The sequence below is a fragment of the Macaca mulatta genome, chromosome 2, assembly GCF_049350105.2.
Source record: "Macaca mulatta isolate MMU2019108-1 chromosome 2, T2T-MMU8v2.0, whole genome shotgun sequence".
NCBI classification, from domain to species: domain Eukaryota; kingdom Metazoa; phylum Chordata; class Mammalia; order Primates; family Cercopithecidae; genus Macaca; species Macaca mulatta.
Window position 1 is genome coordinate 159,365,924 of NC_133407.1, and position 20,664 is coordinate 159,386,587.

Here is a 20,664-nt window from a genome sequence, read left to right on the forward strand (position 1 = left end):
CTCTCAGTGTCCCATAGGTTTCCTCTGTGTATGTCCCTCTGATTTAGCCCTGAAAAACATGCTTTGAAAAAAGTCCAAATTAGAGGGACACTTCTGCTACTACTTTACTGATTATTAAGCAGTCAGTGAGATCCAGCCAGAACAATCTTTTCTGTCAAGCTACTACAAGCCGATGTTTGCTGGAACTAATTAGGTAAAATAATGGAGCGAGTGAGGCAGCAGCAACCACGTGTGCTTTTTTCCACACTGTCTTCCACATTGGTTTCTCTTCCATGGGTGAGCCGCTTTCCTTTCTGCTTATCTAAGGTTTAACGTTATAGCACTGTACCTTCTCCATCAACCCACCCTTTCCCCAGAAAAAAAAAAAAAAAAAAAAAAAAAAAATCCCATGTTTCAGCCATTTCCAGACCCTCTCTTCTTGATCAAAATGTATGTGTACTATGACCCTTCTTTTACGGTCCCGCTCTCTTCTTGGCAATGGTTGCTTGCTCCATGCTGATATACACATGTAGATGGTTTTGTGCATTCTTTCTTACAGAAAACACATGTAGTTGTGACCAAAAATACCTACATCCAAAAGAATGGGTCCAATTTGAGAATTTCTAGAACCTTGATAGGGGTATAGTTAAAGGAGCCTTTCCATGCCCTACATAAGATTAGCTCTAACAGTGAACCAGTGAGTCAGCCCACAGACCCTCGCCCGCTTGCATAGTGGGGCAGCCTGAGAAAGGGGCAACTGAAAAAGACAGGAAGGAAGCAGACAAGAGAGGAAGAGCCTAGGAGGTTTGTAAGAAAAATAACGAGGCTTACGGATGAGTGGTTAAGGAAAGACGTCATTTTATTTCACTTTCTCCGGCTGATTGGCTGTTCCATTTGCACAGCTTGGGCAGCCATTGTGCTGACAACAATTGATTAACAATAACGGTATCAGCAATCCTTAAGGATGCTGAAAGGCACACCATATCCACATGGTGAACCTCCTCTTCCCTCATTTTGAAAAGATAATTTTTCCTGGGCATCAATCACCTGCTCATTTCTTAAATAAATAGTACAACAGTACAGCAAGTGAAACAGAGGATGAGGCTATTTTTGTTCTTAAAGCCATCACCCCTCTTGAAGACCAATTTAGTTTTGGTTCCAGAGTTGGTGGGTAGAGGAACATGTGTATATAGGAGTGTCTGTGGTGTGTTTGTACCTATTTGAGTAGGAAATGGTGTGGCAGAATGATTCCACAAGGCGAAACAAATAGAAATGGGTATTTAATTAAGCTGTCTAATAAAGAGCAGAGGTTGGTTACTTTGGCCACATTCCTTATTTAACTTGACTTATATTTATACAACAAAAATATCTAAAAATGGATATTTTGAAAGCCCAGTGACTGTAGCATTTCCATGGAAACACAGCAAGGAAAGAGAATTCTGTGATGACAATTTCTACAGGGCAGGTGCTACAAATGCGATGTTCCTGGAAAAAAAGAATGAGGACTTGGGTCAATGCTTCTCCCAAACTTGCCCTAGCTCTCCAGACCAGAAAACAAAGCTGGCTGCCCTCTTGGCTCTAGGCAAAAAGAATGTATTTAAGTTCAGCACAATTTGTACTAGTAGTGGAGGCTCTGGATGTATAAGAAAGTCCCAAGTACATGTTTGTCGCCTTTCTTTTTTGAGTAACTCTTCTGTATAAGTAGGGATGAATAGTTCTGCTTTTGAAAAATAACATTTATTGGATTGTTCCTGATTATAAATTTAAAATGTCATTGAAGAAATCTTGCAAAACAAACAAACAAAAAAGCCAAAAAATTAAATCTCCCATAACATTCTTAAATTCTTGGTATATTTACTTCTGGTACTTATTCTATATGTGTTATTGAAATTGTGTTGTATTGGATATACAGTTTTTATAATTATACCACAAGCTCTTCCTCATGTCATTAATGATCTTTGGCAATGTGATTTAGAATGACTGTGTAATATTTTACTATATAAATGCACTATGATTTGTTTCACGAAATCACCCAGTGTGAAACATTTAGATGGTCTCTAATTATTCAAGATTATGACTAACACTGTGATGAAATAGTTAGACATTTTTCACCCTCTAGGTTCCTACAATAAATAAAGAATTCATGAGGCCAATAGGATTAAGCAGACTTGAATTTGCAGAAGAAATGAGCCTGGAGGTTATCTTTTTATATCTTCCTCCTGTTTCCTCTCTGATCCTAATTAGAGTAAATCTTTTGATGTGGAAATATGGCAAAAGTAAAATTATGAACTTTAGCCTGGGGAGTCATAGGAAGTCTAGGTTAAATCATTTATGAAGTTGGATATTCAGTTCCCACTTAGAAATCTCCTGCAAAAGGGGCTTTCATTCCATGAAAATTATAGACTATGATAACATTCTGTTAGAAATTGGCACCAAGGCAGAAATTATTATAGGAAGGAAGAAATGGAGGAAGGAAAGAAAGAAGGAAGAAGATAGCCATAATGAGGCAGAAATGATTTACAACAGTATTTATCAGCAGTACCGAAGGCCACTTTAGTAATGCTGAGCAGATTTTCCATCTATTCACTCTACTCACAGTAAGAGGGAAAAGCAACCACGGGCACCTCAAAATTCCCTAACAGACTACTAATCCTCTCCTGAATAAAAAGCCAGAACTTTGCCTATAGAGTCAAGAGGAAGGAGTCAAGAGTGAATGAACTCAGGAACACATAGGACCCATAGTTAGTGATGTTTGAGAGGTGATGAGTCTTGAGAGGTATTAAACAGAGTACGGAAAAATCAAACCACAGGAGTTCTTTCATGAGACCATTCAAGGACGCTCATTTCTGCCCCCCTAATAATCCATTTCTGCCTGCTATATATAGGTCCTGAAGGAAAGCTCCCATCAGCAAGTTAGATACCCCACCCAGCCCCCCTTATTTACAATATCTGGAGAGCTCAAATCAAAGAACTGCAATAGATTAAAATGTAATTGAAGGGACTCTCCTCTCATTTTTCTTCTTCTTTTTCTTTTACTTTTGTTAGCAGAGACTGGCTTCCCATTGTCAAGTAAACCCATTTACTCAATATTTATTCAGTACCTCTATGTATCAGACACAGTAGTATCTGTATCTACATATCTAATGTCACATGTGTACAATACATATGAGCACTCCCAATTTAGTGAAGGAGAGAATCACAGCTCAGTGTGACCATGGCACCACTGATGGAGGTATATACAGCGCTCTGCTCTTGTCTGGGTGAAAGTTGCAAGCACCCGGGAAGAAGTTCAAGGAAAAATAAATAATGTCTAAGTTGAGCTTTAAGTTTCTTATTAAGCCTACTTTAAAGAAACACTAAGAAAAATGTGGGAGGAAGTTTCCTACTAGGAAAAAATGAGTGTTAGTATTGTACTACTTTATTTTGTAATAGTCATCCTCATAATTATTACAAAGTAGCAGAGATTAAGAGCAATTCTCCCAAAGGTATGAAGCATTAAAAAAAAAAAAGATCTGGAAATCAAACCTACCTGGCATCCAAGATCTTGCTGTACTTAGTGGGTGGGAACATTTGCATGTGTGTGTACACATATATGTGCATGTGTACACATATACATGTATGTGCATGTATACATACACACACCTTATTTTCTACGCTGCCTTGCAAATCACTTAAAGGGGACCTCACACAGACTGGTTTGGATGGGAAAGTGACCAAGAGGGAACATGCAGATACAAAGTCCCAGTGCATGTCCCCTGGGAACAGCTCCTCTGTGACAGTCACTCAAAATGTTGCTTTTCTGTCCATCCTGAAAAAAAAAATAAAATCTGTATGATCAGAGAGTTGTAGATGTCTTGAATAGAATGAGCCTCACAACCACAAACCCCTTTGTATCCAGGCAGGGCTGCTCCAAAATTCTCTCATTTTTTGGGACTGAGGAGAAAGAGACTATGCAATTTCCTGATAGCCTCCTGTTTGAATGAATTCTCTGATGGAAAAAAAAAATCCATTCAAGTCTCTGTTTATTTGCCTGTATATAAAAGTCTTTGTGGCAAAGGAGAAAAAAGCATGGCCGTTAGAGTCAGAAAGACCTGGGGTCAATTTCTGTAGTTACTACCACCTAGCTATAAAATTATGGGCAAATTATTAATTTTTCTGAACTTTGGTTTTCCCATTTGTAAAACTGGAATTTTAAAAAATGAGAATTGTCATGGCTACGAACTAGATAGCTAGATAGCCTAGCACATAGTTTGTGCTAAATAAATTTCAGTTCTTTCTCTTTCTTCACCTGGCCCCTGTATCACACCATTCCTTCTAGTAGTATTTCACGTGAATGTGACTTTATAGCTGAGCTCCAGTGAGGAAACAAGTCTCAGGTTCAAACAGGACCAAGCTTAGCAAGATGTGAGAGATATCCGGGAAAACAATAGTCAATAACTCCCTGACTATTCCTGTCTCCCACACCTCCAATCCTGGCAACACTGTGTATTTCTCAGCCAAGATCTGTCCTACCCATTAAGCCCCTGATTTGGGGTTTAGAAATGTAAAACAGAAAAATAAAAGTAAGGAGAAGGAAGAACAAAGGAGATAGAAAAGAAAAAAACAAGAGTGTAGGTCATAGGAAGACAGGTAAAATCTCTGCTGTACTACTGAGAAAGTCTGTAACCTTAGAAAAGTTATTTTCTGAGGCTTAGTCTCCTCATTTAAAAACGTGTTTAATAAAATCTATACCATAAGATTATCATGAAGGTTACATGAGATGGTATATGTGTCTGGCAAGTAATAGGCGTCCATTAAAAAACGCATGTAATGTATTTTGAGAGCTTACAATAAATCAAATCTTAGGCTCGGTAAATCACCTATACTACTTCAGTTTAATTATTATTATTATTATTATTTATTATCATTATCAACAGCAAATAAAGAAGACGAGAAGAAGAATGGAATCTTGGATTCACATTAGAACTTTAAGGGGCCTTAGAGCCACCAACTCCAACTGCATAATTTTATAGATAAGGAAACCCAAGGCCAGGGACATAGTGACTTGCACAAGCTCATATGGTTCTTTAGCAGCAGAATCTGGTCTAGAATCCCAGCCTTCTAGCTCTGTGTATAGAAGGTGGGAGATGTAGCTAGAGGAATTCCTGAAAGCCATGGTCACTCTTTTGGGAGTGGTAGTTCCATGGAAACTGACCCTGGTCCACCACTTCTCCATGCAGCCAGCACCGCCACAGCCCTCATGAGGAACATGACTCCTGTTCGTTCATACTCCATTCTATCACCCACAGGCTCATAAGTAAAAGGGAATACACATGCCTTTGGTTTCTGAGACTTTCATTAACAATTGGGTGAGCCACTACCAAGCAGAGAACCAGGCAGGAAACCCTGGATTAATGCTAATCCCCTTGCTTTATAGACACTCATCAGAGAGTGGCTGCAGGTCCTGCAGAGAGGAAGCAAATCCAGCCTCAGGGAGCTTGCCAGCCCTTCATCTGCCTGGGGAATCTCAGTTGAGAGAACATTATCTTTTCATGTTTTTCTCTGATAGGAGCTGCAATGGTTTGCATTCATTCCCTCAGTGTCAGAAAAGGCCGTAACAACCAAGATTCTTAATGCATTCCCAATATTAAAATTCAACTTAATTAAGTAGGGCTACTTTTTTTTCCCTGGGCAGCAATCAAACTTTAATTAATACTCTATTAAAGGGAATTCCTGGGAGGGGACACAAGCATGCATACACCTAATGAGTTCATCTGCCAAGGGTGTTATTACAGATGATGCTAAATGGGCCTCCTTACTGGCCACTTATTCAATTTCAGCATGTCCCATGTTAATCAGAAATGAAAAGCAATCATAAGTTTGCAACTATCCTCCTCTCTATGGGGCCCCTCTGCTCTTGCAGCAGCTTAACATAATCTATCCTTCCTTTTCCTTTCCCCACTTGGTGAATTATTCAGGCTGGCTTTCAAGCCCAGCCAGCTTCCTTGGTGGAGGGCATCTCAGTCCCCCTTCTTTCAATGCGTGTCACTCCACATTCAGGCACAGTGAGGACCAACTTTAATATCACCCTGACACAGACCTCATTAAGAAGATTAAATCCCCTGTTAAAAAAAATAAAAACACAGAAAAAACACAACTGTAAACTCTACATGTTCCTCGCTGGTAGCAAAGATACCTGATCAAAGTTCTGTAGGACTCTCATTTCTGACAGGAAAGAGCAACCAAGAGAAATTGGGTGTGGAGTAGGAAGAGAGTCTGTGATCCTCTTACATTTCTTCTTGCAATGACTATTGCTATATCAGGGATTCCCACATGTCTCCAGCTGCAGATTGCATGCTCTAGTAGATGCCCCCAAAACCCCCTGTCTCCATGACCCCCTTTCCTCACTAGATATTATGGGAGGAAATTTTGCCCCATTCTGAGAGACCTAAATGCAGGCTATCAGGAACGAATTGTTAATATTACCAAAGTTAGGAAGTTAGTAACCTCCAGACTACCCAGGACCCTGGTCAGACCTTCAGGGCCATTTTACTAGGAAGCCGACCTAACCCTGGCAGGACCGAATGCCCTCTCTCCACTAGCTCCCCTTACCTCTTTGGTGTGTGTGTGGAAGGAGACAGACATGTCCAGGAGAAGCTTCCGCTGCTCCACCCTGCGCACGAAGTCTTGGATGCGCACCTCCAGGTGTCGAGCTGCCTTGTAGATCTCCTCCGGGTCACATTCCCCCGTCTGAGCCAACTGCTCCGCTGCTTCTAGGAGCTTGTCCGCATTGGTGTACGTATTCTGCCAGCAACAACAGTGAGGCAAAGTCAAGTTGCAGTCGCGACTTCCAGCAGCCCACCCTGGGGCTCCCCCGAGCTGAATGGAGGGGCGTGGGCGCTGAGCCGAAAGCTCCCTAATCTGGCACTGAGGCGCAGTTTGCGGAGCTGGCACGCCGCCTCTCAGCAAGCTAGCAGCCTGCCTGGCTGCTCTGCACAGGCGGGCACCAGCGAGGTGCCTCATCCACCCCTGGGATTTCTCAGAGGTGCAGTGTCCCTGGAAAGAAGTGGAGAGAGCCTAGAGAACCTCCATACCCCAGCTGCTCCCAATCCCCTACCTTCAAGAAAACCCATCGCTGCCCTCACATCTCAGGCTGTAACTGTCAGGATCAGAAATAGCACACCCACAAAGACAGTCTGTATTTCTATGTGAGAACACCAGAAAAACACTAACTGGGAGACTCGCTTTGCTTTTCTCCTCAAGTTCCCTGTAACTACTGGTGTTTATCTTTTTGGAACAGAGCTATTTCTTTGGAGGGGAAGGGATCAGCAACTCTAGGGAGCTGACAAAAGGCAGCGGCCACAGTCAGAGGGAGGAGATGCAGGCTACTCCCTGCGGGCCCAGGGAATGTTTGCAGGAAGGTTGGGGAGGAGTCTGTTGATTTTGTTTATCATAAGCTACTGCATGCACACACGCGCACACACAGTTGTCCAACCCCCTGTCTGTACACACCATGGTATTCTCCAGAGCATTTTAAAAGGCAACCAACTTGTAATTATTATTCATCAGGATGGGAGCCACTGCCTTTAGAATAGTTACTACATTATTTGCCACAGATACAACTTTTCCTCAGCAGGCTTCTCATTTTGAAAGTCTCCTGATATGTCCTGACTTACAGCTGGTGACTCAGGTGTACATATATTTCTTAGTATCCCTAGAGTTGGCACAAAGCTCTAGAGTAGGGAACAAGCAGAGCAGTCAGTATCAAACACAAAGTGAGCGGAGAATTGAAATGGATTCGTGAGCAATGACTCTCTGGTGCTTTGTTTTGCTTATGGAGACAGGGTCTCTGAGTCTGTAAGGAGTGTTCTGGACTCACTTGAAGACCTGCGTGCTATGGACTGAATTGTACCCCCCACTCAAATTCACATGTTCCCAATATCTCGGAATGTGACCTTCCTTGGAAACAGGATAATTGTAGATGTAATTAGTTACGTTAAGTTCAAGTCATGCTATAGTAGGATAGATCCCTAATCCAATATGACTGGTGTCCCTATTTAAAAAAAAAAATGCCATGTGAAGAGACAGACATGCACACAGGGAGAATGCCATGTGAAGATGAACGAAGAAAGTGGGAGATGTATATACAAGGCTAAGAACGCAAAAGACTGCCAGAAAACTACTAAAAGTTGAGAAAAAGGCATAGGGCAGATTTCTCCCTCATATTCCACAGAAAGAACTAACTCTGATGACACTTTGATCTCAAATGTCTAGCTTCCAGAACTGTGAGAAAAGAAGTTGTTGTTATCGAAGTCACCGTCTCGTGGTGCTTTGTTACGACAGCCCTAGGAAACTGAGACTCTAGGGTTGAAACTTTCAGAGGCTGTGGAGCCAGCCTCTTGATTGTACTGGTATAGGACTGGGGAAGATGGGCAGGCAAACACTTGTCTTGGCTTCTAGAAATTTGGAGAGAGGCCCCAGGGGATCCATAAGAAATGCTGCTTGAAAAGCAACTTCCCAAGGTAAACATCGTTCCAATGCTGGTGAGACCGCGTTGAAAAAGGGAAAAAGTCATTTACATTGTCCCAGTGCTTCCAAGACAGGGTTGAAAAAGAGGAAAAATCACTTGGCCCCAACTGGGAAATTCATGGAAAAACAGCAGCTTCATATGAGGAAAGGAGCTTTGCCACTGGGTTAAACCAGGGTACGTCAATTCTGGAAAGCAGATGAAGGAAGTCATTCACTCATGAGAGACATGCAGGGAGACAAGGGGAATGACAGGCAAGGGTAGACCTCTAGGGCTGTGGGTCAGGTTAAAGAAAGCTCTTGTGGGATTTCTAGTCCCACAATTTCTAGTCCATATGCCCACAGCTGATGGGAGAGAGGTATTTTAGGAATCCCTCAAATTGTCCACCTTAAATCCTAGAGAATCTCAGGATTCTCCCCACCCCTGCTCCCCAAAACCCCTAGAGATTGTAACTTTACATTCTGTAGACAATAAATAAAAATTTGTGGCAAAGTCAAAGTGAGCTTGCTAGCAAATTAGGTTTGGGACCAATAAGAGATAAATAAAAAGCCAAACTGAAGTGTCTACTACATGTAAGGTGATCAATTTGTCCCAGTTTGCCCAGGACTTTCCTGGTTTTAGCATAGAAATTCCTGTGTCCCAGAAATCCCCTCAGATCTGGGAAAACTGGGATGGCTGATCGCCATAATACATATCCAATACTGTAAGTATCCCAAAAGTACAGATAAATATATAATGTATTTTGTCTCAAAGAAGAATAAAATCATTCTTGAGAGAAATAACATGACAATACATAAGATGGGGCAAGCAACAAACTAATAGATAATTAGGGGTTACAATTTCTTGATATGATATAGATGCTGAAGAAAAGAAGTAAAACTGAGAATAATAGTAGCTAATAATTATTAAATATTTTGCACATGACAAAGATTGTTCTAAAGGATTTTATGCATGCTATCCCCTTTAATCCTCACAATAACCCTATGAAGTTGATGCAGCCATCATTCCCATTTTACAGATGAAGAAACTGAGGTACAAAGAATTTCTGGCCAAAGTCACATGGCTAGTAAGTGGCAGAACCAGGATTAAAACCCTGTTGGCAGGCTTCAGAGCCCAAGCAACAACCCATTAAACTACCCTGCCTCTATAAAGAATATAGGCAGGAGCCTGAGGATGGGTAGGATTTAGCAGAGAAGGAGAAGGGCTTCTCATAGCCAAGCCTGTCTTCTTTTTGCACCCAGGGTACTCTATATTTATCCTACCCCACAGCCATCATCATACTTTATAGTAACAATGTGTCTCCATGGTATCTCTCTACTGGTCTGTGAGCCCCTTAAAGGTAGGTTCAGTATCTCATTCATCCTTGGTTCCCCCAAGCAAGCGCTGTGGCTGGTATGCAATAGGCATTTACTAAATGTTTGTTGAATAAAGAAGACACAAATGAGTAGGTCTGTTTGAATAAGTTGAGTCAACCTGACTAAAGTTGGAGAGTGGCAGAAAATCAGGTTGGATACGTCAGTGAAGAGCTATTAAGATAGATACATTTTATAGAGAGAATGGAACAATAAAGACAGGTGGGAAGGCAATGGGGTCAGTGTTAAAGCTGGGCTCTCACCTTTGTCTCTGCCAAGTTCTCTTCCCTATTACTAGCAGAAAAGAGCTTCGAAAATTCAGACACAATCACAACTGTCTTCTACTTAAAACTGTTCAGTGGCTTCCCACTGCCTTTGGGGTAAAATGTCTTGACACGGTGTGCAACGCCCTTCTTCACCTGACACTTTTTCCCTTCAGCTTCAACCCACATCACTTTCCTACAAACAGCCTAGGAAGTAAATTACTTGCATCCCCCAAAACTCACTGCACTGAATCTTGCCTCTGTGCCTTTGCACATATTCTTCTTCAGCCTGAGATGCCCTTCCCTTCACTCTTGTACTTGACCAACTCTTATTCACTCTTTAAGACCCAGCTAGGGCACTGCTTCTTCCAGGAACTCCACTCTCATATCCTCTTCTCTCCCAAGGCTAGCTTATGTGCCCTCCTCTGGACTCCTAGAATGATCTATACCAACCCTGTCCATGGTACCTGCCACTTTCTACTGCAAATGTTTGTCTTTCTCATCTCCTTAGGGGCAGATAATGTCTCTCATCTCTTTCCCTTACTGTATGGCACCTAGTAAGTGCTCCATAAATATTTAGTAAATGAATGAATGAATTAAAGAAGATATCAACCACCACCAATCTTAATATTCAACCCTAGCTCCTCATCAACTACCCGGTACAAGACATTACATGATAGAATTCACGTTCAATGTTCAATTTTATTTGGTATATCCTACCTCCTGGCACAGCCTTGAAATAGAAATGTGTATGGAAAATATCAACTAAAGTATTACCAAAGCAATACTTCGACTCTTATCAATACCCCCAAATTGGGACAAGGATCACAACGGGTTTCTGCTCATTTTCTGACCAAATCAGCAACAGATTTTGACCCAGGGCCAGAGTCTGACCTTGCTCTGAACATATTTCCTAGGCATTCTTTGGTTTCCCAGCTTCCTAGTCTCTCTGCCTTGGACTTGATGCCTTATTGACATTTCCCAACAGATATGCCAAAAATGGGTTATGAGTGCTCATATATAGATCCCTCAGCTGTTGGAGCTTTCAGGTAGGACCTGTGGTAGACAGAGCCCCTGATTCAGAGATATGGGTCACACCGATGGCTGCAGTTCCTGTTCTTCCCTCTCCAACACCCCATGACTGTGTCAACCAGGTACGATGCCCTAGATAATTCAGCCCTTAATTCTAACTTAAACACTCTGCTGAAGCCTCAGCCCATTACTTTTGAATTTTCTCCCCAGGAAAGAAACAGAACATTCTAGGATAATTTGTCTCTAACAGGAATTTCAGCAATACAGGTATGTTTTCAGATTCCCTGGGCTGAAGCAGAGAAGCAGGAAGCAGGCTTTTTAAAGGCAAGGGGTGGGAAAGACAGTGAATAAAAACACTCTAGAATCAAGAGGCTACTTCCTTGGTAATATGAAGTGAGAATCTTGGCTTTATGCCCTGGGAATGAGGAAGGATGAGGCCTGAAAGTCACCCTTACTATTCAAAAGAGGCAATGTAGATTGAAGAATGAGACTACCAGAGGACCAGGAGAAAATCCCCCTCACAGTGAGCATTTTTTTTCGGGCCAGCATGGCTGAAACCAGCAGGTAATGAGATGAAAGGAAAAAAAAATACATAAGCATTGAAGACAAAGGAGACACAAAAGCATAGGCCTTGGGGAGGGCAGCAATCAAGATAACACCCAAAACCTTACATCTGAATAGTACTTTACAGCTTACAAATCTCTTTCACCTTCCTTCCTTACCCTCTCTGGGGCAGATCTGCAAAGAATCCATATGTGAGGAAACTACCTGAGGCTAGAGAAAGAACCATCTGAAAGAATTAGAGATAACAGTACCTAGCACTCACACAGTTAGAAATAGCACTTGCTCCCACCAGTCAGCATGGAAAACCTCATGATTAATGGGATGTTGGACAGAGTACCCAGAAGGGTCAGAAGGGTAAATAAGTAGACTTAGAAAGAGAACTGCTCTGGTCTTGCCTAGTACATTTTAAGAGAAAGACCTGAACAGATCATTTTTTTTTTCCATGTAACTTTATTGTGTCTCAGAATAAAGCTTAAGAATATTTATAGGAATACAGAAATATCCACAACTGACAAGGTAAAACTCGTGATGTCTGGTATCTAGTAAAAAACTAACAGGCATGCCCATTATCAGGAAAATCTCACCTATGAGAAGGAGAAAAACCGATCAATGAAAACTTACCCAGAACTGAAACAGATATTAAGATTAGCAGACAAGTATTTTAAAATGGTTATTATAATTGTATTTCGTATGTTCAGATAGTTAAGAAATAAAAAAATTTTAAAAACCCCTTGTACTTCTAAAGATGAAAAACATTAGACTGTATTAACAGTAGGTTAGGCTTTGCAGAAGATAAAAGGACTGAACTTGAAAACTGCAAGAGTAACTATTTAAACTAAAATACTGAGAGAAAAAATAAATTTTAAAAATAAAGCATCTGTGAGCTATGGGATAACTTCAGACAGGCCAATATCTATGTAATTGAGATTCCCTAGGAGAAGAGGAGGGTATTGGAAAAGATACCTAAAGAAATAATGACCAAGAAGTTTTCAAATATAACAAAAACTATAAATCCAAGAAACCCATCAAACCCTCAACACAAGAAACACAAAGAAAACTACACCAAGGAACATAAAAGTAAAATAAAATGGCAAAAAAGGGAAAGAAAAGAAAATCTTTAAAGTAGACAGAGGAAAAAAGGACAAGCTATATACAGAGGAACAAAGATAAGGATGACAGCAGACTTGTTACTGGAAACAGTGCAAGCAAAAAGACAGTAGAGCAACAACTTCAAAGTACTAAAAGAAAAAAAACAAAAACAAAAAACAAACCTGGGAATTCTGTGCCCAGTACAAATATTTTCAAAAACAAAAGCGAAATAAAGACTTTTTCAGATATACAAAGATGAAAGAATTCTTCACTAGCAGATATGCAAGATAAGAAATGTTAAAAGAAGTCCTTCAGGAAGAAGGAAAATGGTATCAGATGGAAATACAGATCCATACCCAGGAATCAAGAGCACTGGAAATACTACATGGGTAAATAAGGTTTAAAAACTAATGATAACAATGTAGTGTGGGATTTATGGTACATATATAAGTAAGATAAGTTAAAATACTATAAATCCTAAGGCAATCGTTAAAATAATAAAGAGTTATAGTTGATCAGCCAACAAAGGAAGTCAAACAGGATCATAAAAATATTAAATTAATCCAAAAAGGCAAAAAAGGGGGAAAAGCAACAGATGAAACATATAGGAAAAAAAAAAAAGTGATAGGGTTAAATCTAAACTTATCAGCAATCACATTAAATATAAATTGTCTAAACACAATCAAAGGGCAGAGATTGTCAGATTAGATAAAAAAGCAAGTTCCAATTATATGCTGTCTACAAGGAATGCACTATAAGTACAAAGACACCAAGTAGGGTACGAGTAAAAGGATAGAAAAAGATACAGCATGATAACACTAGCCAAAAAAAGCTGGGTGGCTATATTCATATCAGACATAGTAGAATCAGACAGAGTGAATAACATTACCAGGAAAAAATGAGTAATATTATCATTTGGTAATGATCAAGGGGTCAATTCATCAAGAGGATATAATAACCCTAAACATTTATGCATCTATCAACAAAAGTTCAAAATATGTAAAGACTGATTAAACCCACAAGGAGAAATAGAGAAATCCATAATTATAGTCAGAGATTTCCATGCCCCCTCTCAGTAACTAATAGAACAAGTAGATAGGAAATTTGTAAGGATATAGATTTGAACACTCTCAACCAACGTGGCCTGACATTTATAGGGCATTCCACCCCCACCTCAACAGCTGAATTCATATTTTTTTCAAGTGCTCACAGAGTATTTACTGAGATAAACCATATTCTCAGCCATAGAAAGAGTCTCAACAAGTTTAAAGGGATGCAAGTCATACAACATATTTTCTCTGACTATAATGTAATTAAATTAGAACTCAATAACAGAAATCTCACCAGAATATTCACAAATTATTGGAAACTAAATAACACATTTCTAAATAACCCATAGGTCAAAGAAGGTGGCATCAGTTAACCAGGTGTCCACAGTATGCTAAGCATAGTGTTAGGTTCTTTATCGACATTATCTCTAAGCATTGGGATCAATCATAAGATAGATATTATTAATATCATTTTACAAATAAGAAAACTGAGGCTCAGAGACATAAAGTAACTTGTTTAAACAATGTTTTATAACTAGAAAATGGCAAGCAAGTCTCTCTAACTATAACTTCCAGTACTTTTCACCGAAACATGTACTTCTCCAAAACTCACTGTAAAATCTCCAGCTCTTCTGCTTCTTTATTACTTTGAATTACGTTCACTCTTAGGCCTTTGGTTTTTAAATTATGACACTGTAATTGTTCATGTGCAACAGCCTTTTTTTTTCTTTTGCAATACATTTCTTTTGTGTGCATGTTGTCTTCTAAGGAGAGTTGTACTCACTTTAAAGGAAAGAGTCCATCTTACTCATTTTTTCTATCTCAACTATTCATCAATGTACCTAGTGGGCATAGTGCTCTCCTTTCAGTAGTCACTCAACCCAAAAACTCTGCAGTTCAGCAGCTTGACAGCAGTAAGGTGTCGTATTTCCCAGTTCCATTTAGCACTGAGAATGTATTTGCCATGTAAATGAAGGTTAGAATCCCAGGATAAAATAAAGAAATTCAGTTGAGCACATAATAGCTTTAAAATATAGTACTGACACAGCACATTGTCTATGATGAAGGAGGGTGATATAGAAAAATGCTTTTCAGTTTTCATCCTAGAACACCAGGAATATATTTCTCCTCCATCTGTTGGTTCTTGTAGTGGGAAAGGGGATGAACTCTGGGAATGGCAAAGTCGTCTTTGGTGGAAAAGTAGGAAGAAACAGAGGGAACTAGTTCTGGGTACAAGTGATGGTTTGACCCACCACATTACATCTGCTGCAAGAACAATATCTTCTTAGGTGCCCTGAATAAGTGAACAAATAAGTTCCCTCCATTAGAATAACTTTATGTCCAAATAAGGAGTGTCTAAGGAGTACCCTAAAGAGATGCTCCTTAAAGTTGAAGACTATCTATATAAATCTTCAGTTACTAATTGGGACTGATACGAAAAATAACTATTGCAGGTACCAGTGCCTCCCAACATGAGTAGTTTTGGTACTGAGATTATCTCTGGGAACTTAAACACCAACTTTATCACATTTACATATGTAATCATCACCCTGTCCATTCTCACACATTTCTACTTGCTGGAGACTATTTTTCTTTATATCTAAAATGCTTTAGCACCTTTTTCTATAAAAGGCATATTTTTAGAACTCCACATTTTTTTAAAGTAAAATTTTATTTTCCTACAGTCTAACTTTGTGTGTTTAGGAAGGTACACAAGCCTAGAAATTCTGAGAAAATTATAGTAGTTCTTTGCTGGGGTGTTCTCTTTCACTGATCCCTTTTCTTTCTTTCTCAATAACTCTCTTCATTTACACATTATTGCTTTAAAGGACCTTCAAAATATTCCCTCCCGACTGTAAACTAGAAGCTAAATATCTGGTCACTCTCAGGCAGGAAAGCAAAAGAAATACTTAACTGTTAACATTTTATCCATTTAATAACAACAACAATAAAATACCTTGTTTGTGGATTAAAAGGCAAAGTCAATCCTAGAGGTTGCCAACACTAGTTACAAGATATAATTTGACAGATAACACCAGGTCCAGACTGTAAGAAAAGACTAGCTCAGATTCCAGAAAACATGGCCACCCTCTGGGACCTGAAACATACAGCAGGTAAAGACTCTGTCCCTGACCTCTCCCCACCTAGCCCACCAGGGAATGGGGAGCTGTGGAAGGCAGAGTCGGGGCCGTAAGCTGGGCCTAGGGAAGCCAGGACTAGCACTTAGAATGGGACACAAAGAAGACGCTGCAGAGAGCAAGGAGACTAGAGGCCCAGAGCTGCTTCCTGAGACAAACCAAAGGAAACAATGGAGAGCAGAGACAGCTGAGCAATTAGGAGACCAAAATGAGGCATGCACTAAGCAGACACAGAGCTCTGAAGACTGTGGAGGAAGGCTTCTTCCTTTTCCCACTGAGCAGGCCCCAGATATAGCCAGCTGGCATTCATGTTGCTGCTGGGAAGCAACCCATCACTCCTGGAATTTGATAACACAATCTCCATTCCTCTGGTGACCCTCTCCCCTCCCTCCTTTCCCTCACTCTATTCAAACTGGCAAAACAATGAAGGGGAACATGCAGCCACAACAGAAGAATGGGGACAAAACCATTTTAAAAGTGAAGAAGATAGACTTAAATATTCAGATGTGGATACACAGAATGCCCAGTGGCCCCGTCCCGGCAGAAATTCATTCTTGCATGGAATTCCTGAAGCCAAAGAAACAAGCAGTTGGTGAGACAGCATCCCCATGGAACAGGATAAAGCTGCCTGCTGCAGGGTTTGGCAATTCAAGAGGTATGGGGGGAAATGTATCCACAGCAATGTTCTCTCTCAAAAGATGTAACTTTGCAGTGTTGCTGTTTTTCCTGTTTTCTATATTCTATGTTTGGCTGGCAGTGGGAGGGAGTGGGTGTCAGAGAGAGAAGACTGGGCTTTGGAGAGACAAGACAGTTGGCTTGAAAATACTGCTGAAAACTGTGGGACTTGTGGATTTATTTTTCTCTCCTGTTCCATTCCTAACAGAGGAAAAGAGGAAAAGGCTGTTCCTGACATGGAAAGGTGGGTCAGATGATGAGGTGACCAAATCAGAGGGTTTGGCCATACTTCTGCCTCCATCCCTGTTACCATAGTGCTCTTTCAAGTCCTTTCACCCTGTTTTGGTCACATATACCTCTGTTGCCTGAGGTTATGTCTATATACATCTGTAGGGAGCCCACAGCCTCTGATATAAGAGCAAAGGTACCTGACCCTCTTAATGATGATGCTCCTGCTCCCTTTCCACCTTCCCAGAATCTGGACTCTTTCTACCTTAGACCATTCATGCTGCTATCACAAATCCTTTACAATGGGTGGCTTATACATAACAGAAGTTTATTTCTCACAGTTCTAGAGGCTGAGAAGTCCAAGATTAAGGTACCCACAGATTCAGTATCTGGTGAGGGCTTCAATTTCTGGTTCACAGATGATCTTCTCACTGTGTCTTTATATGATGGAAGGAAATAGCCAGCTTTCTAGAACCTCTTTAAAAGGGCACTGCTCACCTCCCAAAGTTCCTGCCTCGTAATACAATCACATTGGGAATTAGGTTCAATATATATGTTTGGAGGAAACACAGACATTCAGACCATACTGCTACTTGCCCTGGGTTTTACCTTAGTTAACCTCCCTGGGCTTGGTCCACAGATTATGTGGAACAGAGTTTCTCAACAGTAACACCATTAACATTTTGCGCTGGTTAATTCTTTGCTTGGGGGGCTCTTGTGGGTTAAATTCTGTACCCACAAAAAGATACGCTGTAGCTCTAACCCCTTACTTTAGAATGTGACCTTATTTGGAAATAACATTGTTGCAGATATAATTAGTTAAGATGAGATCATACTGAAATAAGGTAGGTCCATAATGTGGTATGACTGGTGTTCATTCATATAAAAAGATGTCCACATGAAGATACAGACATACAGGGAGAGCGACATAAAAGCTGAGATTGGAGTGGTGCAGCCACACGCCAGGAAATGACAAAACCACCAGCAAGTCACTAGAAGCTAAGAGGCCTGGAACAGATTCTCCCTCATAGCCCTCGGAAGGAACAACCCTGCTAACACTGCAGTCTCAGACTTCTAGCCTCCAGAACTCCGAGACAATCAATTTCTGCTGTTTTAATCTGTGCGATTTGTGGTACTTTGTTACAGTAGCCACAGGAAACAAACACGGGCTGTCCTGTGCACTGCAGAATGCGTAGCAGCATCCCTGGAATCTACCCACAGGATGCCAATAGCAACCTCTTCCCCAGATGTAATAATCAAAAACGTCCCCAGCTACTGTCAGATGTCCAGGTGGGCTGGAAGTCGGGGGGAGACAAAAATTGCCTTCCAGTTGAGAACCACTGTTTTAGACCATAAGACCACAGAGGAAGCCGAATTGAGAAAGATCATACAACTGCCCCAGCTTACAGTATTTTTCTGATAATCATTCAGATGGCAGAAACCTTAAGGAATCCTCTAATCCTTTGGTTCTCACAGGACAGGGGGAGGAGGTTAGGGGGTTGAGGGCCAAGGGGTTTGAGAGATAAAGATAGGAGCTTGGAGGGACAATGTAGTACCCTGGCTCTGCTCCAGGTTATGTAAATTAGGATGGGCTTGGGGAGGGAGTTGTGGGATTGTCTGACAGCCACGTTTTAAAAGCTCCCAGGTGACTCTAATTGCAGCCACTCATCTACCATTGAAACCGCTCATCACAGGAAAGGGCTCAAAGCCTGAGCTGAAATTCCAACATGAGAGAAATCTAGTCTTTTGCCTTGAAAAGGCTCAGAACTTAGGACAGTGATATATTTAACACTTTGTATGGCAGTTTAAATACAGTAATTGTGGGTTATAGAAATGAAAACCAGAAATGACCAAAATGCTCAACAATACAGAATAGTTCACTACACTCTGGTACGTAACACATGATAGAGTATTACCCACTCACTACAATTATGTTTTTGAAGAATATTTAATGACTTAAAGACATGTTCTTAATTAATATTAAATGAAGAAGTCAGACTAAACCAAAGTATGGTTCTAATTTTATTATATATAAAAAAATCTACTACTGATAATGATAATGCTTATGCTATTATATCATATTATAGATAAGGAAATGGAGGATTAAAAATGTAAAAGAACTTCAGAAAAGCTCACATAAATAATTGATGTTGATCTGGAATTCACATTTGTTTGATCCTGGGCAAAACAATCTTAGTATTCTGCTGTGTTAAATGGAAATTTATCAATAAATATTAATAATGGTTATGTCTGAGTGATATTAGAGATAAATTTTCTTTTCCACTATTTCCTTGTTTCCTAATTATTCCATGGTGAATATATATTAGTTTCATAATTAGGAAAAATGGAAAAAATCACTTAAATATAAAAATTATATGCAGGGCATTGTTTAGAAATTATTCTAATGAAGAAAATGTGGCACACATGTACAATAGAGTAGTATTCAGCCATAAAAAAGAATGAGATCCAGTCATTTGCAAAAACTTGGATGGAGCTGGAGGTCATTATGTTAAGTGAAATAAGCCAGGCACAGAAAGACAAACATTTCATGTTCTCACTTATTTGTGGGATCTAAAAATCAAACCAATAGAACTCATGGACATAGAGAGTAGATGGATGGTTATTAGAAGCTTGGAAGGGTAGTAGGAAGTTGGGGGTAAGGTAGGAATGGTTAAGGGCTACGAAAAATAGAAAGAATGAAAAAGACCTACTATTTGATAGCACAATAGGGTGACTATAGTCAATAATAACTTTATTGTATATCTTAAAACAACTTAAAGAATTTAATTAGATTGTAACTTAAAGGCTAAATGCTTGAGGGGATGGATACCCCATTTCCATGATGTGTTTATTTCACATTGCATGCCTGTATCAAAACATCTCATGTACATCATAAATATATACACCTAATATGTACCCACAAAAAATTTAAAAATAGTACAAAATATTTTTTTTAAAGAAATTATTCCAAATAGTAAGCAGAAACATTTGTTTTGCAAATGTTTCCTTATTTTTGTAAGAAGAAAGATGTGTAAGACTATTGGTAGGAAGGTAAATTAGTATAGCCATTATGGAAAACAGTATGGAGTTTCCTGAAAAAAATAAAAATACAATTACCGTACAACCCAGCAATTCTGTTACTGGATATATATCCAAAGGAAATGAAATTACTATGTTGAAGATATGTCTGCACTCTCATGTTTACTGCAGCACTAGTCACAGTAGCCAAGATATGAAATCAACCTTCGTGCCCATCAGTGAATAAATGGATGAAGAAGACAAAGGGTCTTCAAAAAATTCATGGGAAATGTGTGATATTTAAAAGGAAACTATGCGTGGATTTCAACTTTTTTACACCCAAATAAACTCATACTAACTTGTCATAACATACCTGAACAGGAAGTAGTTTGAGGTACTAAGAAGGATAAGACATCAGTTTCAAATAGCCCCAATCAGAGCAACATGAATGCTGCTAAAATTGAAGCAAGGACAAACATCAAATTTATAGTGAAGCTTGGGTGGAAGAATGATGAAATTATTTATGCTTTACAAAAAGTTTATGGGGACAATGCCCTAAAGGAATTGGCAGTTTACAAGTAGCTAACTCATTTTAAGAAGGAATGAAATAATTTTGAAGATGAAGCCCATAGCTACAGACCATCCACATCAATTTGTGAAGAAAAATTAGTCTTGTTCACGCCAATGATTAACCACAGAAATAATAGCCAACACCATAGACATCTCAGTTGGATCAGCGTACACAATTCTGACTGAAAAATTAAAGTCGAG

At 39.8% G+C, this 20,664-nt stretch overlaps 1 protein-coding gene across 16 annotated transcripts in view; it reads right to left on the bottom strand.

Moving 5' to 3' along the window:
• Window positions 1-20,664, bottom strand: part of KALRN (kalirin RhoGEF kinase) — a 693,044-nt gene that overhangs the window by 333,966 nt on the left and 338,414 nt on the right. For all 16 annotated transcript variants that reach the window (XR_013414358.1, XM_015130033.3, XM_028844557.2 and 13 more), the window contains exon 11: window positions 6,571-6,762. Coding sequence is in view for 15 of the 16 variants with exons in the window: in XM_015130033.3 (XP_014985519.1) it covers window positions 6,571-6,762 (192 nt within the window). In the remaining variant the exon portion in view is untranslated. The remainder of the gene's footprint in view (window positions 1-6,570; window positions 6,763-20,664) is intronic.